The following is an 18437-nucleotide window of genomic DNA, read 5'->3' on the forward strand; positions in this document are numbered from 1 at the left end:
ATTAGTCTTATTGGTGGCATATAGCAACTAGTACCAAACACATGAATTTCTGGCTATATAGGAGAGTATAAATATTTAAGTGGAAGATGCCCAGAATCCATGGCAAATCTGGTACATGATTTAAGCAAGAAATAGACAAGTTTTAGAGTTAAGATAACACGAAAGAAAAATTGAGGATTAAGATTGCAACTCTGGCAGTTTATGACCGTTACTAGGTAACAAGTAAGCTAGTTTTAGAATGACCAAGTCCAAGTGTTTCCAACTTCGTAAGAAAGAGTATAACCTTTGTTTTACTAGTTATTACTATCATCCGTGAGATCTTGGACCAGGGTAGTCAAAGATCATATAATATAATTTGTTTAAATCCCAAAGTCGACTTTAATTGATGATTCATATCCTTCTCGTTGTACATATTTTGTTTAACTTAGTTATATCTCAATAGTATATCAAAACATATATGAGTATAACGCTAAACATTAAAATTAATAAGTTGTATAATTAATTAAGTGGCAAAGCTGTTTATGCACCGGAGGATGTCTAGGGTTCTTCTTTTCCTCTGTTGGTTTATAACATATAGAGTATAGCTATATACTAAGAGCGAAATCATGTACTTTTAAGCTTGTGACTCACCATGATAGATATAAAACCTACCTTCGCTACTGCATGTCCCTCTTATTGTCGAGAATTTTGATATGAAACCCAAGATATATCTCGATTATTTCTAAAAATCCCTCGTCTAAACACATATAAGCTAAAGATTAGAAACCAAAAAGATGTTAAGTTGTCCCCGCCATTTGCATGGTTGCATACAACTCAATTACAATCATAATTGACACAAAATGAACCGTCCAAAAAGACAATGAGTTGCTATATATAATGGTCGGCACTTTAATCATATATAGCAAATGAGAACAAAAAAACACTTGGTTCCTCTTTTTTTCTTTAAGATTCAAATTAAACGCGAGGACAAAAACCTTGGTTCGATCGAAAAACCCCTTTATTTCGTTCTCACATCGAGTAGGGTTAGATTAATTATCAATCAAAAGATTTACCAACTAATGTACTATTTTGTAATAATATATTTTTCTTGGAGTTACTTGTAATAGTTGACACTCACTGTAAGCCTATAAGGTCTTTTCCTTTATTTTTAACAACTTTCAGTCTTGAATTTTAGTTATCGAAATTTTTGTTTGGTCAATGTTTAGATATCAAACTGGAAACGAGGGTTTAACAATGATCGCCCGTAGTTTTTTTAAAGAAAAAAGTGGAGCAATAAACGACAAACCAACACATAAACATCCATAATAATTAGCTAGGGTACGTTCTTCACTTAAATAATCGCATAACCTTTTTCTTTAAGCTGTATACAACAATCCTCTTTCCTACTTTCTTTTGGAAAAAAATCAATAATATATGTTGAAGATAAAAGGATACAACCGAAAGAGAAAAACTTAACTGAAGTCAGTGTGGACACGTGTTTCTAAAAATATAAAAAAATTAAACCGAAAGAGAGAAACTTAATTTTGAGACATAAGTTTAAACTAATAAAACTCTCAGAATTCGGACTGGAATTGCATGGCAACATACCCCTTCTATGGTCTACATTGTTAGAAAAGTTTAATTATAATGCCTCGGATTCTCATTTTCGTTTTGCCTTATGGGCAGGAATGCAAAAAGTAATGCTACGAAGACTAAATTTACAAATTAAATGATGTGTCATCAATAGGAATAAATACATTTATCAACGTTTAAATAATCAACTATGACATCCCACATCGCCCAGGGGGATGATCCTTATATGTATATTCTCATCTCTACCTAACACGAGGCCTTTTGAGAGCTCACTGGCTTCGGGTTCCGTAAGAACTCCGAAGTTAAGCGAGAAGGGGGCTAGAGCAATCCCATGATGGGTGACCCACTGGGAAGTTGCTCGTGAGTTCCCAAAAACAAAATCGTGAGGGAATGGTAAGCCCAAAGCGGACAATATCGTGCTACGGTGGTGGAGCGGGCCCGGGAAATGATTCGCCCCAGGCCGAGATGTGACAATTTGGTATCAGAGCATTGTGACATCCCACATCGCCCAGGGGAGTGATCCTTATATGTATATTCTCATCTCTACCTAACACGAGGCCTTTTGGGAGCTCACTGGTTTCGGGTTCTATTGGAACTCCGAAGTTAAGCGAGTAGTGCGTGAGAGTAATCCCATGATGGGTGACCTACTTGGAAGTTGCTCATGAGTTCCCAAAAACAAAACCGTGAGGGAATGGTAAGCCCAAAGCGGACAATATCGTGCTACGGTGGTGACCAAAATTGTCACATCCCCGCCCGGGGCAGATCACTTCCCGGGCCCGACTCACCACCGTAGCACGATATTGTCTGCTTTGGGCTTACCATTCCCTCACGGTTTTGTTTTTGGGAACTCACGAGCAACTTCCCAGTGGGTCACCCATCATGGGATTGCTTTAGCCCCCTTCTCACTTAACTTCGGAGTTCCTACGGAACCCGAAGCCAGTGAGCTCCCAAAAGGCCTCGTGCTAGGTAGAGATGAGAATATACATATAAGGATCACTCCCCTGGGTGATGTGGGATGTCACAATCCACCCCCCTTAGGGGCCCGACATCATCATCGGCACACCACGTCCAGGGTTAGGCTCTGATACCAAATTGTCGCATCCCGGCCCGAGGCAAATCATTTCCCGGGCCCGCTCCACCACCGTAGCACGATATTGTCTGCTTTGGGCTTACCATTCCCTCACGGTTTTGTTTTTGGGAACTCACGAGCAACTTCCCAGTGGCTCACCCATCATGGGATTGTTTTAGCCCCCTTCTCGCTTAACTTCGGAGTTCCTACGGAACCCAAAGCTAGTGAGCTCCCAAAAGGCCAAAAGGCCTCGTGTTAGGTAGAGATGAGAATATACATATAAGGATCACTCCCCTGGGCGATGTGAGATGTCACATCAACCAATCATCAACTTCCATGTCCTTTAGTTTTCAAAATTTCGTCTCCAAATTTAGTTTCCCTAACATTACCCGAATGCAAATTGTGGCAATTTTTATATCGCAAAAAGGATTTGAAGTGTGGGGCGAAATGAAATGGTGTACTTTGGGCGTTTAGAGTCATAAAATTTTGTCTACTTTGTAAGGGCCAAACTTGAGAATATCATAGGGTGACATATAAAAGGAGAGATGCTAGGGATTTCAAGCATCATATGGACCCCCAATATTGATCCTATCAATTTGCCTCTGCAAAGCTAGGCACTATATCCTTTTATCTTCTTGTTTCAAATTCAATGGTGTTTTGGAGATTGAAACTAAATTTTGCAAAATGGTTTGACAGACTCACGTTTGGATGGTGCTTGCAAATTTGTTGATTGGTATAATGGAAATGCTAAACTCAGTCGCATACTTCGTGCGCGATCAAGGTAACTTTATCATTCATTTTGATAGTTGCTAAATAGGCAAAAACAATTATATATATTATCATATTAGTACTCTTTTTATGATTAAAAACAATCAGTAGCGAGCTACAGTGGGGTCATTGAGTGTTCTTGGCCTCAACAACTCAATGTAGTCCCCCTTGTTAATTTGTCTTGACCCTATAACAAGTTCAATAAAAACAATGTTTTGCAGGTGATGTTTAGCGTTATTTGGCCAGCTTACTCCAGTCCATGCTCATCTTATCTCAACAGTTCTCCTCTTTGTAGCACAACAACTTTTTACTCCAATATTTTTCTTCTTTCTCTCCTCTGTCTCTCTTCATCTTGAATTTCAATTAAATCTCAATTAAACACAATACCCGAGCTAAAGTTACTCACTTTTATTAAGGCATATGTTAAAATTACTTTCCATCTTTGATAAAAGATCTCCCTGTCCTTTTTTATCTTAACTCTTAATTTTTTTTCTATCTTTCTCTTGATGTAATATGACGTTTCTAAAATATGATAACAAATGGTTGGCAATATAAATGGAAGTATCATCAGATTTGGGAGCTTATAGAACTCGAATAAACAATTGTCAATTATGTGCAGGCTGAGCTAGTAAAATCTTCTGACTAGATTATGCCAAATAAAATACAATGACAAATTTGGGTGATTGACTCCTAATACACACACACACACACACACACACACATATATATAGAAAAATAAATCGTTAAACAAGGGTTTGACAACACAACAAGATATGGAATTAACTAACTCATAAAACGATGTCAATCCGGTGACTTGTGCAAAACGAATGATCAACGTGATCACTATATAGTTTAGTAGCAAAGTACAACCCAGTTTGACATTTGGAATATTATTAATTTATAAAAATAATCATTTCATTCAGAAAATTAATATTTGACCTTTATGGGATTACTGCATGTTTTAGCGAGTTTCGCTTAATTATATGAATTTAATTTGCCTCTAAGTCCACTGCATTTTTAGCTCAACTTTCATTATCACACACTAATCAGTCTGCTAATACTTCACTATTTATTAATTAAGTTGACTTTTGGTAAGGTTTTGACTTTGAATGTGTCAGCAGCATAAACATATCATCCGTTATGTATTTGACAAAAACCCTGGACCAAAACAAAGTTTATAATCCGTTATTACAGGTACAATGTACTAACTGCGAATGCCCAACCATCGCAACGACTCCATACCTTCGGGCCTCTAATTTTGTTACAAGTGTTGCTTCTAATGCAAAATTAAAAAGAAAGAATAAATGGTAATGCTAAGAAACTAAATTTGCAGACTAAATAACATGAAAATTAATGATTGGATTATTACTTAAGGAGTATTACTAGGAAGCTAGATTAATTTACAAACTGTCACTTAGTATTATGGTTTAGTGGTATTCCTCTTCATTTTTAAGTTAGAGGTCTTAAGTTTGATTCTCGCCAAAGATGAATATGAACCACATTATTGCTAGCCCATTGTAAAGCTAAGCCCACTCCCCCACCCCTTTTATTGTAGATAATATGTCACATCCCGGCCCGGGGGAAATCACTTCCCGGGCCCATCATGGGAAGTTGCTCGTGAGTTCCCAAAAACAAAACCGTGAGGGAATGGTAAGCCCAAAGCGGACAATATCGTGCTACGGTGGTGGAACAGGCCCGGGAAGTGATTTCCCCCGGGCCGGGATATGACATAATATCGTTTGTTAAAAAAAAAATTAATTTACAAACTAAATGATGTGTCACTAATAATAAATAAGCACGCTAACAAACAATTAAGTAATAATTTAATCATCAAATTTCATGTCATTTAGTTTACAATTAGTCTACACATTTGGTCTCCTTAGCATTACCTTGACTTAAGTGTTGCTTAACATACTTATTTCTTATTGGTGACACATTATTTAGTTTACAAATATAGTCCACCTAACATTACTCGAGAAAAAAAAAAGATTACAACCAATGAATTATAAATAATTGAATAATATTCCAAGATTTCAACTATAAATTTGAGATATGTTAGCTTTATGAATCTCTAACATAAGTTGTTGACTTAATTAACAATTTTAATTATGCAAAGTATAGAATATTTGAGATATAACATAAGTTTTTGACTTAATGAACATTTTTTTAATTATTTAACATCTACTTTGAAGTCTTACAAAATGCCTGGTCACAACATATGCATGAGGCATTTTGTTTCAAATTCAGCTTCTTTTTTCTTTCAAAAACCAAGTTCAATTGGTGCTTATCAGAATATTGGAATGGTGCTTTTGTTTTACGAAAAAAGGTTAAATTTGGATTATTTTACAGAGAATGAGAGTTTGTCACAACCAAATATCGAGTTCACAGAAATAATTATTGTGAACTTTAAATATCCTCTAATAAAAGTAGAATATAAATATTATTGTTAGTTGGTTGGGATGTTTGTTAATCACTATATTAAATTTAAACTTTGTAAGCTAATTACAAGAAGCCACGTGAAAGTTGGACCCTGGCAATGTTGAAAATAAATCCTACATGAGGAAGTGAGAAAATAAAATATGATATATAAGTGTATGGTTTCATTCTAATAATTCTAAGGCTTTTTGTGATAAAACCTAACTCCTATAGATGGTTAAGTTGAGACAATATCAGTGTGTTAGAAATGGGTCAATGACCTGTCTCTCTAAAATCTAACATATATAGTATCAGGGTGGGTTTGACTCTGGGTCAAGATTCGTGTCGTGCCTAAGTTATCGAGATAAGGTACACCATGCTTCCCCACTTAATGTCTGATGTGAGATTGGTTGCACTTGTGGTCTACTATGTAGTGTTTCCATGTGAGGGGGCGTGTTGAATATAAGTCCCACATCGGAGAATTAAGCAAATAAAATACAATATTTAAGTGTATGGTTTCACTCCTAATAACACCAAATTTTTTTATGATAAAACTCAACACCTATTAATAAGTGATTAAGTTGAGACAATATCGGTATGATTAGAGGTGAACCAATTACCCGTCTCTCTGAATATTTGACAAACAAGTTTACATGTACCTCAGCTTATGAAAACCTAAATTTTTCTTCTATTATTCCAATAAAATAAAACAAAACATTTATTCTATTGCAATTACTTAGTCATTGAAATACCATTTCAACTCCACTTGTTTGTTTAGGTCGATGTCTTACTTTTGTTTATATTATTATTAAACCAACAAATGAAACTCACCTAATAAAATCTTTCGTCATATAATAGTTAGTTAGTTTATAGCGAAAGCCGTGGTAGTGTACAAGCATTAAGGAAGGCGTGCTACTTTTGTTGACTATGGGAATATACATTTGTGTATATAAATATATCAATGTCAACAATTGAATGAAAAATAAATATTTAAGCGATTAAATATAGAATATGAAAACTCAAATGCTTAAGTAGATTAATATTATATTGGCTCATGAACTCGAACTCATCAAACGTCCCCAGTACTATCTGCCTAGTGTCCCCCAAATACAGCACCAAGTCCATCTGCTAATCCTTTCGCATAGTAACAGAGTCTTAAGTTGTGAATTAATTTATATAAATAAGCGAAAGTTGGCATTATTTTAATGTGACCTTATATAGATAAATTCTTTTCCACTGCTAATAATATAAACTGAAAAAACTACTGAATAAAATCTCATACATAGAGCATCAATCATGTTATTATAAAAAATCAATATATATTTATTTACAAAGAATAAGAATTTGAACCATTAGAAGCTTTCTGATTCTTGAGTTATGTGCTTCTATAGTTATTTCCTAAGTAACCTTGCGCCTTCTAGCGCATATGGAATTGAAACAATGTCGGTTCCCCTTCAAGATTTGCAATCTCTTTTTAAAATCAGCTGGTAGTTTCGTCATTGCAGTCCACTTTTTTGAGGTTGAGAAGATTCACAGAGGCATTTAAACCTCCTCCTTGGCACTATTTTATGATTCACTAGCGCTAGAAGTCAAACACATAACGTGTCGTATGAAATACGGGTCTAAAATTCCTACCCAATCATTGATCCACTATGTTGTGGTTCCTCAAGATTTGTAATCCAGTAACATGAAATTAGGAATCAACTCGGTAGGACTAGTTAGTTCGATTCCGTTTCCTTACTTCACATATTCCAAAGTTTCCTGATTCCCTAGTTTTTTTTTTTTTTCATTTCTGTTAACTGGTAAAATTACAACTTTTACATATGCTTACGAAAAAAGAAAAGAGGAATAGAAAAACATATTTTATTTTCATCATTGGATGTCAGATATGCGTATAGTTTATGAGACAAAGAAAATAGGAAGTTTGTACGTATTAAAGATCGTCGCTATGCTTGTTTTCTACGGCTAAAACCTAAAGTATTTTAAAACTCAAGAGGCAAAAGGACCTGAGAATATTAAATTTAGGTTTAGGGTTTTACACATTTCAGTTTAATCGTGTAAAACTAAAGTTACAATGCTGGCCAAAATAGACGAATAATTAAAACTTGCATGTGACATGCATGCATCATTAAATAACAACAACCCTCTCATTAAATTTTACAACACGATTTTTTGTAGGTAGCGCAGAATTTCTCTTACCAAATTCCTATTTTGTTTTTTTATTTTTTTGTAAAGCAAATAGGCCGGGCAAGGGCTCAACACATTCTGAGCTGGTCTAGAGAGCAGTTTGAGCTGGGTGACAGCCTATCTGCTCGGCTGGAGTGGATTGGCTGGGTGCTGGCCCTCCTCGGTGGAACTGCTCTGAAGTATTTCAAACGAGCATCTTAAAATCGTATGAAGTAATAGTTGATAATTAGATTTTTTTGTTTGATCCATTAAAAAAATAATCAAACCACCAACGTCCACATCATATAATTTACAAAATATGATTTAAAAATATAATCTTCTTAACAATTTCCTAAAATCAAAGGTACGTATGTACAAAAAATTACCAGCCTAAGCATACATTATAAAGAAAACTAATGAAAATGACTTAAAAACTTTGAGTTTTAACGATAAGGACAAAATAAAAGGTAAAGTGAATAGTACTAAGATTGACTTTTTAGTGTAAAAATGTAATTTTTCGTTAAATAAATAGTACTGAAAACTTTTCGTTAAAGTTTCCTACATTATAATCATAGAGACAAACAAAAGCAAACAATCCCCTCAACTTATCCATCAAAATTCTAGTACGATGATGTGTCATAAAATGTCAATCTAATCAACAATTAATTGGATAAATAACAACTCAGTGGTCATAGATGAATATCAACACTGTATGTGGACATGGATGAATGTCAATTCTGTATTCCACACCGCACATTCTAGGTTTAATTTTTGATGTTGATGAATCACACGATGATAATCAGAGAGACTGAAATGTGTTTGTTAGTCTTATTAGTCTCCTAAAAAAATAAACTGGTGTGACAAAACTACGAGCTGATTTTCTTTTAAAAGGAAAAATAAATAAATAAATTAGATAAAACTTACATCCTCAAGTTGTACAACAAAATAAAACATGAAAATAATAATAGAAAATGAAACAAGGCATACGAAAGAGGATTTCCACTAATAACCACTTAACCGAGTAATCATGCGCTACCAGCTCGGAACAAAACAAAAATTCGAAATTGACAAAATTCCAATTACTAAATTCTTTTATATATTATGCGGAAAGTGGCAGACAGAGGATGTACAAATTAAACAGGAAAGTGGACCTATACCTCCTGATTTCAATAATTTTTCAATTAATTAATTTTTTTAATAAAATTATTTGGACCAATTTATTTTATTTTTACACCTAACTAAACAATTTTCTCCATTCAACTCTTGGATTTGTCTTTAAATAAATAAATAAAATAGGTATTGGTGTTTTTTTATCCCTACCCAATAACCCTAATCCCATCTCTCATTATTTCCTGCAAACCAAATACAACCAAATGTTGGCAAAATTTTCCAATGAGTTTGTTCGTCAATTCTTTTTCTTATCTCTCTCCTTCTCATTTTCATACCCTCGAGAAGGATATGAATTATCATGCTCTATTAGACGCCAAACATGGCTCCCCAATATGTTATCATTAACCCCACTTCAAATTAGCCTTTCCCATTTTCGATTGATTGGATCCAAGTTCATATGGGGAAACAAGAAAGAGAGAAAGGAGATCATCAATTTTCACGGGAGCTTCGATTGCATTCCCCCTAAAAAATGGAAAGGTGCACCGGTGAAAACCTCCTTTGCACTATGTTTTCCCGATGGTAGCTAAGCCATCCTACAAATTTTAATTTTTTAAGGAAATTATTATTAGCGCTTCAAAAATCTCATTTTGCATTTCAAATTTTCTATAATTAGAAAGAAAATACAAGTATAGAATGAGATTTTTTAAATACTAATAACAATTTTATTTTTAAAAGTGTTTTTTTTTTATTTAATGGTAAAGTTGAAATTCCATTAAAGACATTTTTAAGTTGACTGCAAAAATAAAAAAATAGGTTCCATTGAATTCTCAAACGCTGAAACGCCTAAAAAAAATCAAATATTTAAATAATTAAATTTTTTTAAAAAAGAATAATTAAGTTAAAAAATGAATTTTTAATTTCTCAGGGGGAGTGACACGCGAATCAGCCCCTATTTAAGCGTAAACTTCAAACCGTAACCACCACAGAGAGCAAAGCAAGCAAAAGAGTACTACTACTCTACTACTCTCTCTCTCTCTCTCTCTCTCTCTCTCTCTACAGTCTGACACAGGACAAACCAAGCTTTCTAGAAAGAGAAAGTTCGAACTCTAGAGAGAGAGCGGAATCGAAGCTTAAGCGCCTCAGAAATTCTGTTTCTGTTATTTTTCCGGCGAAGATGATAGCTTACGTGGAGTGCTTCGTCCACGAAAACGACTCCGAATCCAGGCCCGATGGCGGCGTCTCAAGCCTCTCCAAGGCACTGGACCTCCAGGGCAGCGTCGCCGACTGCGGCGCGGATGCAGCCAGAGACTTTGGCGGAATGAATTCCATCTCGCCGCTAGCCTTTCTTCGGCCGGCGGGTGTAGAAGATGTGGCAAGGGTGGTGAAGACGGCGACGAGGTCGTCGAATCTAACGGTGGCGGCGCGCGGGAACGGCCACTCGATCAACGGCCAGGCTATGGCGGATCGAGGCCTCGTCTTGGACATGCGGTCGTTGGGGGAGCATTTCCGGGTTGTGAGGGCCAGGGATGGCTCCTTCTACGCTGACGTGTCGGGAGGGGCATTATGGGAAGACGTGCTGAAGCGGTGCGTTTTCGAGTACGGGATGGCGCCGCGGTCGTGGACGGATTACTTGAGCTTGACGGTGGGCGGGACGTTATCCAACGCGGGGGTCAGCGGTCAGGCTTTCCGTTACGGTCCGCAAACGTCGAACGTAACGGAGTTAGAAGTCGTTACAGGGAAGGGCGAAATTTTTAACTGCTCCGGAACGGAAAACTCGGAGCTGTTTTTCGGCGCGCTCGGCGGACTCGGTCAGTTCGGTATCATCACCAAAGCTAGGGTTCTTCTCCAACCAGCCCCGGACATGGTCAGTATTTTCAGATTTTTTATTTTTTATTTTTCCCAAATTAGTTTTAAAAATGGCTGCATTAACATTTACGTAAAGTAATTAAGGTTAATTAATTATGTGATTAGGTGAGATGGATAAGGCTGGTGTACACCGAGTTTGACGACTTCACCCGGGACGCCGAGTTGCTGGTAACTCGGCAGGACGACGGCGGCGACTCGTTCGACTACGTTGAAGGCTTCGCATTCGTCAACAGCGATAATCCGGCGGACGGGCGTCCCTCGGTGCCGCTAGATCCTCAGGAGACATTCGACGCGGCCCATCTCCCTCGAACCGCTGGGCCAATCCTCTACTGTCTCGAACTCGCTCGTCATTACCGCAAAACTGACCACCCCTCAACTGTCGATACGGTAACTACAAACAACAATTATCTCATGCTTCTTGCTGTAGGATAGTAACTTTGCACCCGCAATTTCTGGCCGTACGATTTCATCAGATAGGTGTATAATAACTTTAATTAAAGTTTGCGTCATGGGGCTGGTTCTGGGGGTCCCACAAAGTACAGTTTATCCATAGGGCCCATGCGGTGGTGACTGAGTTTTGACCTAAGAAGTTGCTAAGTGGGCCCCGCAGCCGCGAAAATTTTGACCTCGAGCGGGTTAAGTGGGATGTCCCGCGCAAAACCGTCCCACCGGGACAGTGAAAAAGTCAAAACAGCCCCGCCCCCTCTGTGTACTCCAGTCTCACACGTGCACGAAGCATTTTTTTTTTTTTTTTTTTGGTGAAACACGTGTACGAAACTTGTCGATGCAAGGACGGCTTATTCCCCTTTGCCATCAGCATTTATTTTTATTTTATTTATCAAAAACCATATTCTTACTAGATTTAGAAAAAGACAGTTTGAATCAGAAACGTAGTAAGTTGAAGCTAAATTCGAGATCCGATTCACAAGGCCATTTACAAAATCATATTTTTTTAATTTCTAAATTTGAGAAAATAAAATTATTATTCATTTTTTCTAGAAAGTTTTGATTCGTTCGTCGTGTGGTTCGACTTAAGAGTGACAATACGACAGTAGTGTATCTTACTATCTTCCATTGGATTGTATGACATGGTGCTCATGAAAAATGCCCCTTAATGTTGCGTCTTAATTACTTAAATGACACTCTCGGGAGGATAAAATGGTAAATATACACGCCAGTAGGCGTCCATGATTGAGATTTGGCTGACGGCATGGTCCCTGCAGTTCCGCAAATGGCCAAAAAGCCATCATTTTCTGGAATCTGTAAATCATGCATGTGTGTCCCTCGTGTGGTGCGGAATGACGCAGTTACCCTCGTTGTTTGACGTTATTTGCTGAATTATTTTGCAGGGCGTGAAGAGATTGCTTGGAGGCCTCGGATTCGTTGAGCAGTTGAAGTTCCAGGTGGACATCAGCTACGTCGAGTTTCTATTGCGTGTGAAGCGCGCAGAGGAACACGCCAAGGCAAATGGAATCTGGGACGCTCCTCACCCTTGGTTGAACATGTTCGTGTCGAAATCAGATATTGCTGATTTCGATCGAACTGTGTTCAAAAAGATCCTCAAGAATGGGATCGGCGGGCCCATGCTTGTCTACCCTCTCCGGCGAAGCAAGTATGTTTTTCCCTTCCTCAACGTCCCCACTCCCCACTCCTACTTAATTGAGATCGTTGCTTTTTTGGTAGAGAAAATATCCAATACAGCAGCCTAATCACACTAATTGGGTCGATTTCATAATGGGTTATTTTGTCGTATGCGTGTTGAGTTACATTGTTAGAGTGTCTGAACATTCAATCAATGAGATTATCCCCTAAAAAATTTTCTTCATTATTTTGATACGACGGAGTTTTCTTTGTTGACTTCCAACCTCTTGGATATCATCTTCATTTGTTACTTTAATTCTTAACGGAAATTCAAGACCACATAGTTTTTTAAGTTGTGTTAACATCAGCAGTCATACATTCTTCTTTTTTCATGTCGATAATTGCATTGATTTTGGTATATGTCAATTAAAATTATATGACATCCGCATCGCCGTAGCATAATATTTTTTTCCTTTTTTTGCTTTTTTAGGAAGATTCATACTTTATTTGGGTACACTAAATAAGGTGACATCATGAACATAGTTTTGCGAATCAGATACGCTGACTAACTCGGTTAAACATTTTAAATCGGATGGTTAAGATTCCGATGGCAGGTCAAAAATTTTCTACTTGTAAGGTCATCAAGTGGGACCCCAATCAGAAGGATTGATGATGGTTGTACTATTCTACCTCTGCACCCGACCGTACACAAGCCAAACTGTCTTGTGTTCGAGGTTACCACATACGTCAGGGTTAGGTGGTTTGGTTGAGCTGTTTGGGTTGGGTTAGCGTATAAGCAAACGTAGGAGAGTACTTGCAGGACAAAGATATAGTGGGCCCCACCCAAAGTAAAAACGAAAACTACTAATTTAATTTTCTATTGCTTAAAATTAAGTCATAGGTTGGATTTAAAGGGTAGTGCAGTAAATTTAGGGTTTTTTTAAGGAAGTTTTAACGAAATATTTGTGGTATTGTTTATTTTTAACAAAAATAATATTTTTACTGTAAAAAAAATCATTTTTGGTACTATTCACTTACAACACATTTTTGCTCTTTTGATTAAAACTTAATGTTTTCAAACCATTTTCATTAGTTTTCTTTTCTTTTCTTTTAACCTGACAAGATGTGTTGGATGGCCCTTCGAGGGGCATGTTGGTCATATGGATTTTTTCTTTTTTGTACTTTTTATGGAAAATGAGGATTTTATATTCCATAAATCCTTTGCCATTTCAGAAACGACAAGGAAATTTGATATTTCTCAAATGAGAATATATATCGATGAACACCATAATTTTGTCAGGCTCCAGCTCCAATTTTTAAATTAAGAAAAAACCCTGTGGTTTGGTAGATGTCATAAACTAATTATGCAACTAGATTAGATTTGATTAATTATTAAATAACATTTAATTATGCGTGATCAGGTGGGATACTCGTACGTCCGTGGTGCTACCAGAAAGCGAAATCTTCTACATAGTGGCATTGCTACGTTTCACTCCACCATACCCAAAAGGCCCCTCCTCTGAGAATCTGGTGGCTCAGAACCAAGAAATTATACAGTACTGCACCAAGAAAGGGTTCGATTTCAAGTTGTATTTGCCTCACTACATATCCTCGGAGGATTGGAAGCGACATTTCGGAAACGATCGATGGTCGAGATTTGTAGAGCGGAAGATGTGCTTCGATCCGATGGCCATCCTTGCTCCTGGACAAAAAATTTTCTCGAGGGTTCTCAACCCTAGCATTAGTTGAATAAATAGTCTCTGTTGATGGTTCAGTCCAATGTAATTTTGTTGTCATCTATTTTTCTTTTTTCGTTAAATTTTTTGCTTCATTGCTTCTGGTGGGTCAGTACCGTTGTTATCAATTGACATTCGACAAAGAAGCTGTTGGAGCAAATTAATGTAAAGGTTTAGTTTTGAGCAAAGTTTTTTTATCATCTTTCTATTTGTTTCTTAGTTGATGATGAAAATGTGGAAGTATATATGACCATCATGCTCATTTATTGAAATGTGGCCATGATCATCACTTTGGTTTACTCAATTATCCATGATACTGACGTTACATGCCACGTTAAGCAGACAATCTGTCTAATAGTCAGATATACACATCTTCTTGGTGAGCATTTATATATCACACAATCATTAGTGTGGTTAAATCAATTATTCAGGACATTGACGTATGTGTGTTATCACGAATGCCGTGATAATCTGAGATTCTATTTTAGAACCGGTAATATATTGAAATGTGATCATGATCATCACTTTGGTTAACTCAATTATCCATGACATTGAAGTCATGCGTGTGATTATTATGCCTGAAGTTTTACGATATTTCTCACGAATATCATGATCATGTGAGATTCTAACTTATAATCATTTATTGTATTTATCTCTCTCATTACATAAGTAAAATAAAAAATAACTAAGAATCTCTAAATGATATGTATGTTTTTTTTCTTTTCTTCTTTTGCTTTAAATTTGCCTTTGCTCCTTTTTGAAGTTTTAAACCTTAAGCCCTGATGTACAAGCTGAACTTGTTTAATTATTTTAAACCACTCGATTTAATTCAAAATTAATTATGTCTTATCTAGGATAACCTTAACTGGTTTTGATGTTCAGTTCGAGATGATTTGACTTCAACTTGTCCAAAGTGCCACTAGTCTTCGTTTCAACAAAAAAGAGATGGAAAAAAAAGTGTTGCTAATTAGGCGTGTAGTTAGGGCATCAGATTCTCTTTTCATGCAAAAAAGATCAAAACACACCATGCAAAAAAATTAAAAAACTTCCACTTTTTCTCCCAATCGATTTGGATCTTATTTACCAAACCTCGAGCTTCGCTTTGGTTTGTTTTGGTTTCAATGAAAATCAAATCTTACTTGGTTTCTCTTTATCTTCTACTTTTCCTTCTTCTCCCTTTATTTATTTATTTATTTTTTATCTTTTTCTCATGAAAAGTAGAGAAAAGTTGTGGTACTGTGCGCCCCGTATCAGGCTTTAGAAGGCAATTATAAGATCATGATTTCTTGTAAGCTACAATCGAATATGTGCTTAGAGAATTCAAATCTTTCGAATTCATTTTATCTGTAGTCTTTTTGTGATTCATTTTATCTGTAGTCTCTCTATGATCTCTATTATTAATTAACATGTATTTATAAATTTAACTCTTCTTAACTCAACTTTCATAAATTTAACACGAATCAATCAATAATAAATGTCACATAAAAACTACACATAAAATAAATGCAAAAGATTTAAACTCATCATGGTTAGAAAAAGAACTGCCTTGGTTAATTAAATTCCCATGCAAAAAAGCATCGTATACGTTCTTTGTAAATGTGCCATGCAAATGCAATCACGTGTTTTACTTTTAGTATTTACCGCGGGTGAAAGTAGTGTGTGTTTTGTATCAAAGCTCAGACCATGCATTAAAATCAATAATATACACAACATGTTACGTTGAAGGTTTGAACCATGCAAAAGGCTGCAAATATTTGAAAATTAAGCATGGAAAGTTGAGAAGTATCGAGAGAATGCTGTGGAAACTAAAGCCACGGATCGATGAGCTAAATATTCGGCTGTTTACTTTTATTTTGTTACGAGGGAAGGGAATCTAACCATTCCAATGCTAATCTATGCTCTAGCATGTTCGAATGTGAGTATTGTTAAAGCATATATGTCTCAACCCGAATCAGGATTAAAAAAATAAAAAAATCATATCTGGAGTCAGTGGTGGATTTAGGAAATAATATTAGAGGGGTAAGTAAGAATAGTACGTTGCGCACACATTTTTTTTTACCAGAAATAACATGCATATCGTCATTTCATCGAGTCTTGGTAGGCCTAAAGTTATTTGAAAGGCATATTGCACACCTGTTAATGCTTCATTTGCGAGGGTAACTAACATGTTCCAAGACTGCGTCTATATGAATGCTTAACAAAGAAACACACTTATCTTGAACACACTAATAATGTTTGATATCATTGCATCCCATTAATATGTTTGTCCAAAAATGATGATGTTGGAGGGTGTATGAAGCCAACTCTAATCTTCAAAAGGGCAGCACCCAAGGTATTCATGAACATTCACCAAAGTTTGGCGGGTCAGCAACCAAGGTATCTATGGATGTTCACCGAAGTTGGGGGGGGTCAGCTGGCCCCCCTACCCCTCAATGCATCCGCCCCTGTCTGGAGAAGATCCGACCCAATGACCTCTCCACCCCCTGCCGTCTCCGGCGTCAGCGAGTGCAGCGGCCGATGACTGTTCATCACGCACCACCATCACTGTTGTAGATCTAATGTAATTGAGAAAATATGAAGGGGCAGCACTATGCATTTATTCGCTACCTTATCTCTCTTCCTCGCTACGTGTAGCAAATGTCAAGGACAAATCCTTGACGCTTGAACCTAGATTACCTTTAAGCACGTGACGCTATCCCATGTATTTAACATCCTAATTTCAATTAGCCACAACTAATACTTCCATTTTGATGCTAATTAAAGAAATGGATCAAACCCATCATCAAATATTTGGGCTTTTTGTGTGAGGCCTGTTTTGTAATTTTAAGCTAGTGAGGGCTTGGGCTTTAGAAGATTCAAGTGAATTTTGATATTTGAAAATGTGAACCTTTTGTGGGCAAGTCCAATGTTGTCTACCATTTTGATGGGCAGGACAAGCTTTAGGTTATGTTTAAAATTTAGGGTTAAAGACATGGTGGATTTCTTAACATCTTTTTGCCACAATTTATTATGTCCATTGGGGCCCACGTGTTCCTCAATTTGCAAGTTTATCACTATGTTTAATGTCACATATGGGTAATGCTTCATCATTCTTTAATTATCAAAGTTGAAATTAATCTAGCTTTGAAGAACAGTCATGCCACGTGTTGTCCAATTACCCCCACAAAACACTCTTCCTGTATTTTGATGGTTGCTTCTGACTCCACCAATTTTTATTAAATCTGTGTGAGTAATTGTGCACAGTTATAATAAATATTTGTTGCGAAATTGTTTGATATTATTATTTTTCAAATAAATAGAGAGCCTGAATTGAACGTAAGATACCAGAAATTAAGAATCACTGAACTAAAAATTAGTTGATATAATCAATTAAGTTTGACATGAGAATTTACTTGGAATAGTAATGTAAAATTTAGCCTATATAGTATTTATTTTTCTCATTTTTCATTGTACGAAATAAGACAAATTCAAGGCATTGTGTTGACATATTCTTCTTTTTAATTAGATATTCTTACTCATTAAATGCTACCAGATTATTTTGACCAAACAAATATCCCTTCTATGATTTTTCTTTTAGGTGGGAAAATCAGGACACAATATTAGATTTCCATATATTCTCCTTTTTCTTAAAGAACAATGATTTAAGTAGAGCATAAACCCCACCTCATCACATAAACATTAACGATTGGGAATTTTTATTTGGACCCATTTATTTTATTTCTACACTTAATTAAATAATGTTATCCTTCAAACTGTCAAACCTGGCCTTAAAATAAATAAATATAATACAATAATAATTTGTGTTTTTATCTCCACACCCATTCTCTAAACCAAATCTTGCCACACATTTGCACTCCTCCATTCTTTTCCACGAACCCAACCAAACGTCGTCAAAAAATTTCCTTAAGGTTGTTGACAACTATTATACCTTAAAAGAATAAGAATCACCATACACTGTCAGCGGTTGCCCCAACATGACTCTGCTCTAAATTCCTATTTGAAAACCCAAAACCATCTATAACTCCAATCAGTCATCAATGTGACCTCTTATAGTTCCTATTGGAAACCAATTCGGCAATTCCTGTCCAATAAGGACATAGTCATATAACTGTTGTTTGACTCTTGTTGTATTGAGTTTTCCTTGCTTGAATTTC

At 36.3% G+C, this 18437-nt stretch overlaps 1 protein-coding gene across 1 annotated transcript; it reads left to right on the top strand.

Moving 5' to 3' along the window:
- Window positions 1-10085: 10085 nt before the first annotated feature.
- Window positions 10086-14471, top strand: CKX7 (cytokinin oxidase 7). The gene is made up of 4 exons (XM_068489439.2): window positions 10086-10964; window positions 11072-11353; window positions 12316-12578; window positions 13969-14471. Exons 1-4 carry the CDS (start codon window positions 10275-10277, stop codon window positions 14294-14296), a joined length of 1563 nt encoding a protein of 520 aa, XP_068345540.2. The 5' UTR covers window positions 10086-10274; the 3' UTR covers window positions 14297-14471.
- The last annotated feature ends 3966 nt before the right edge of the window (window positions 14472-18437 follow it).

The sequence above is a fragment of the Pyrus communis genome, chromosome 15, assembly GCF_041283825.1.
Source record: "Pyrus communis isolate YQ-2024b chromosome 15, ASM4128382v1, whole genome shotgun sequence".
NCBI classification, from domain to species: Eukaryota; Viridiplantae; Streptophyta; class Magnoliopsida; order Rosales; family Rosaceae; genus Pyrus; species Pyrus communis.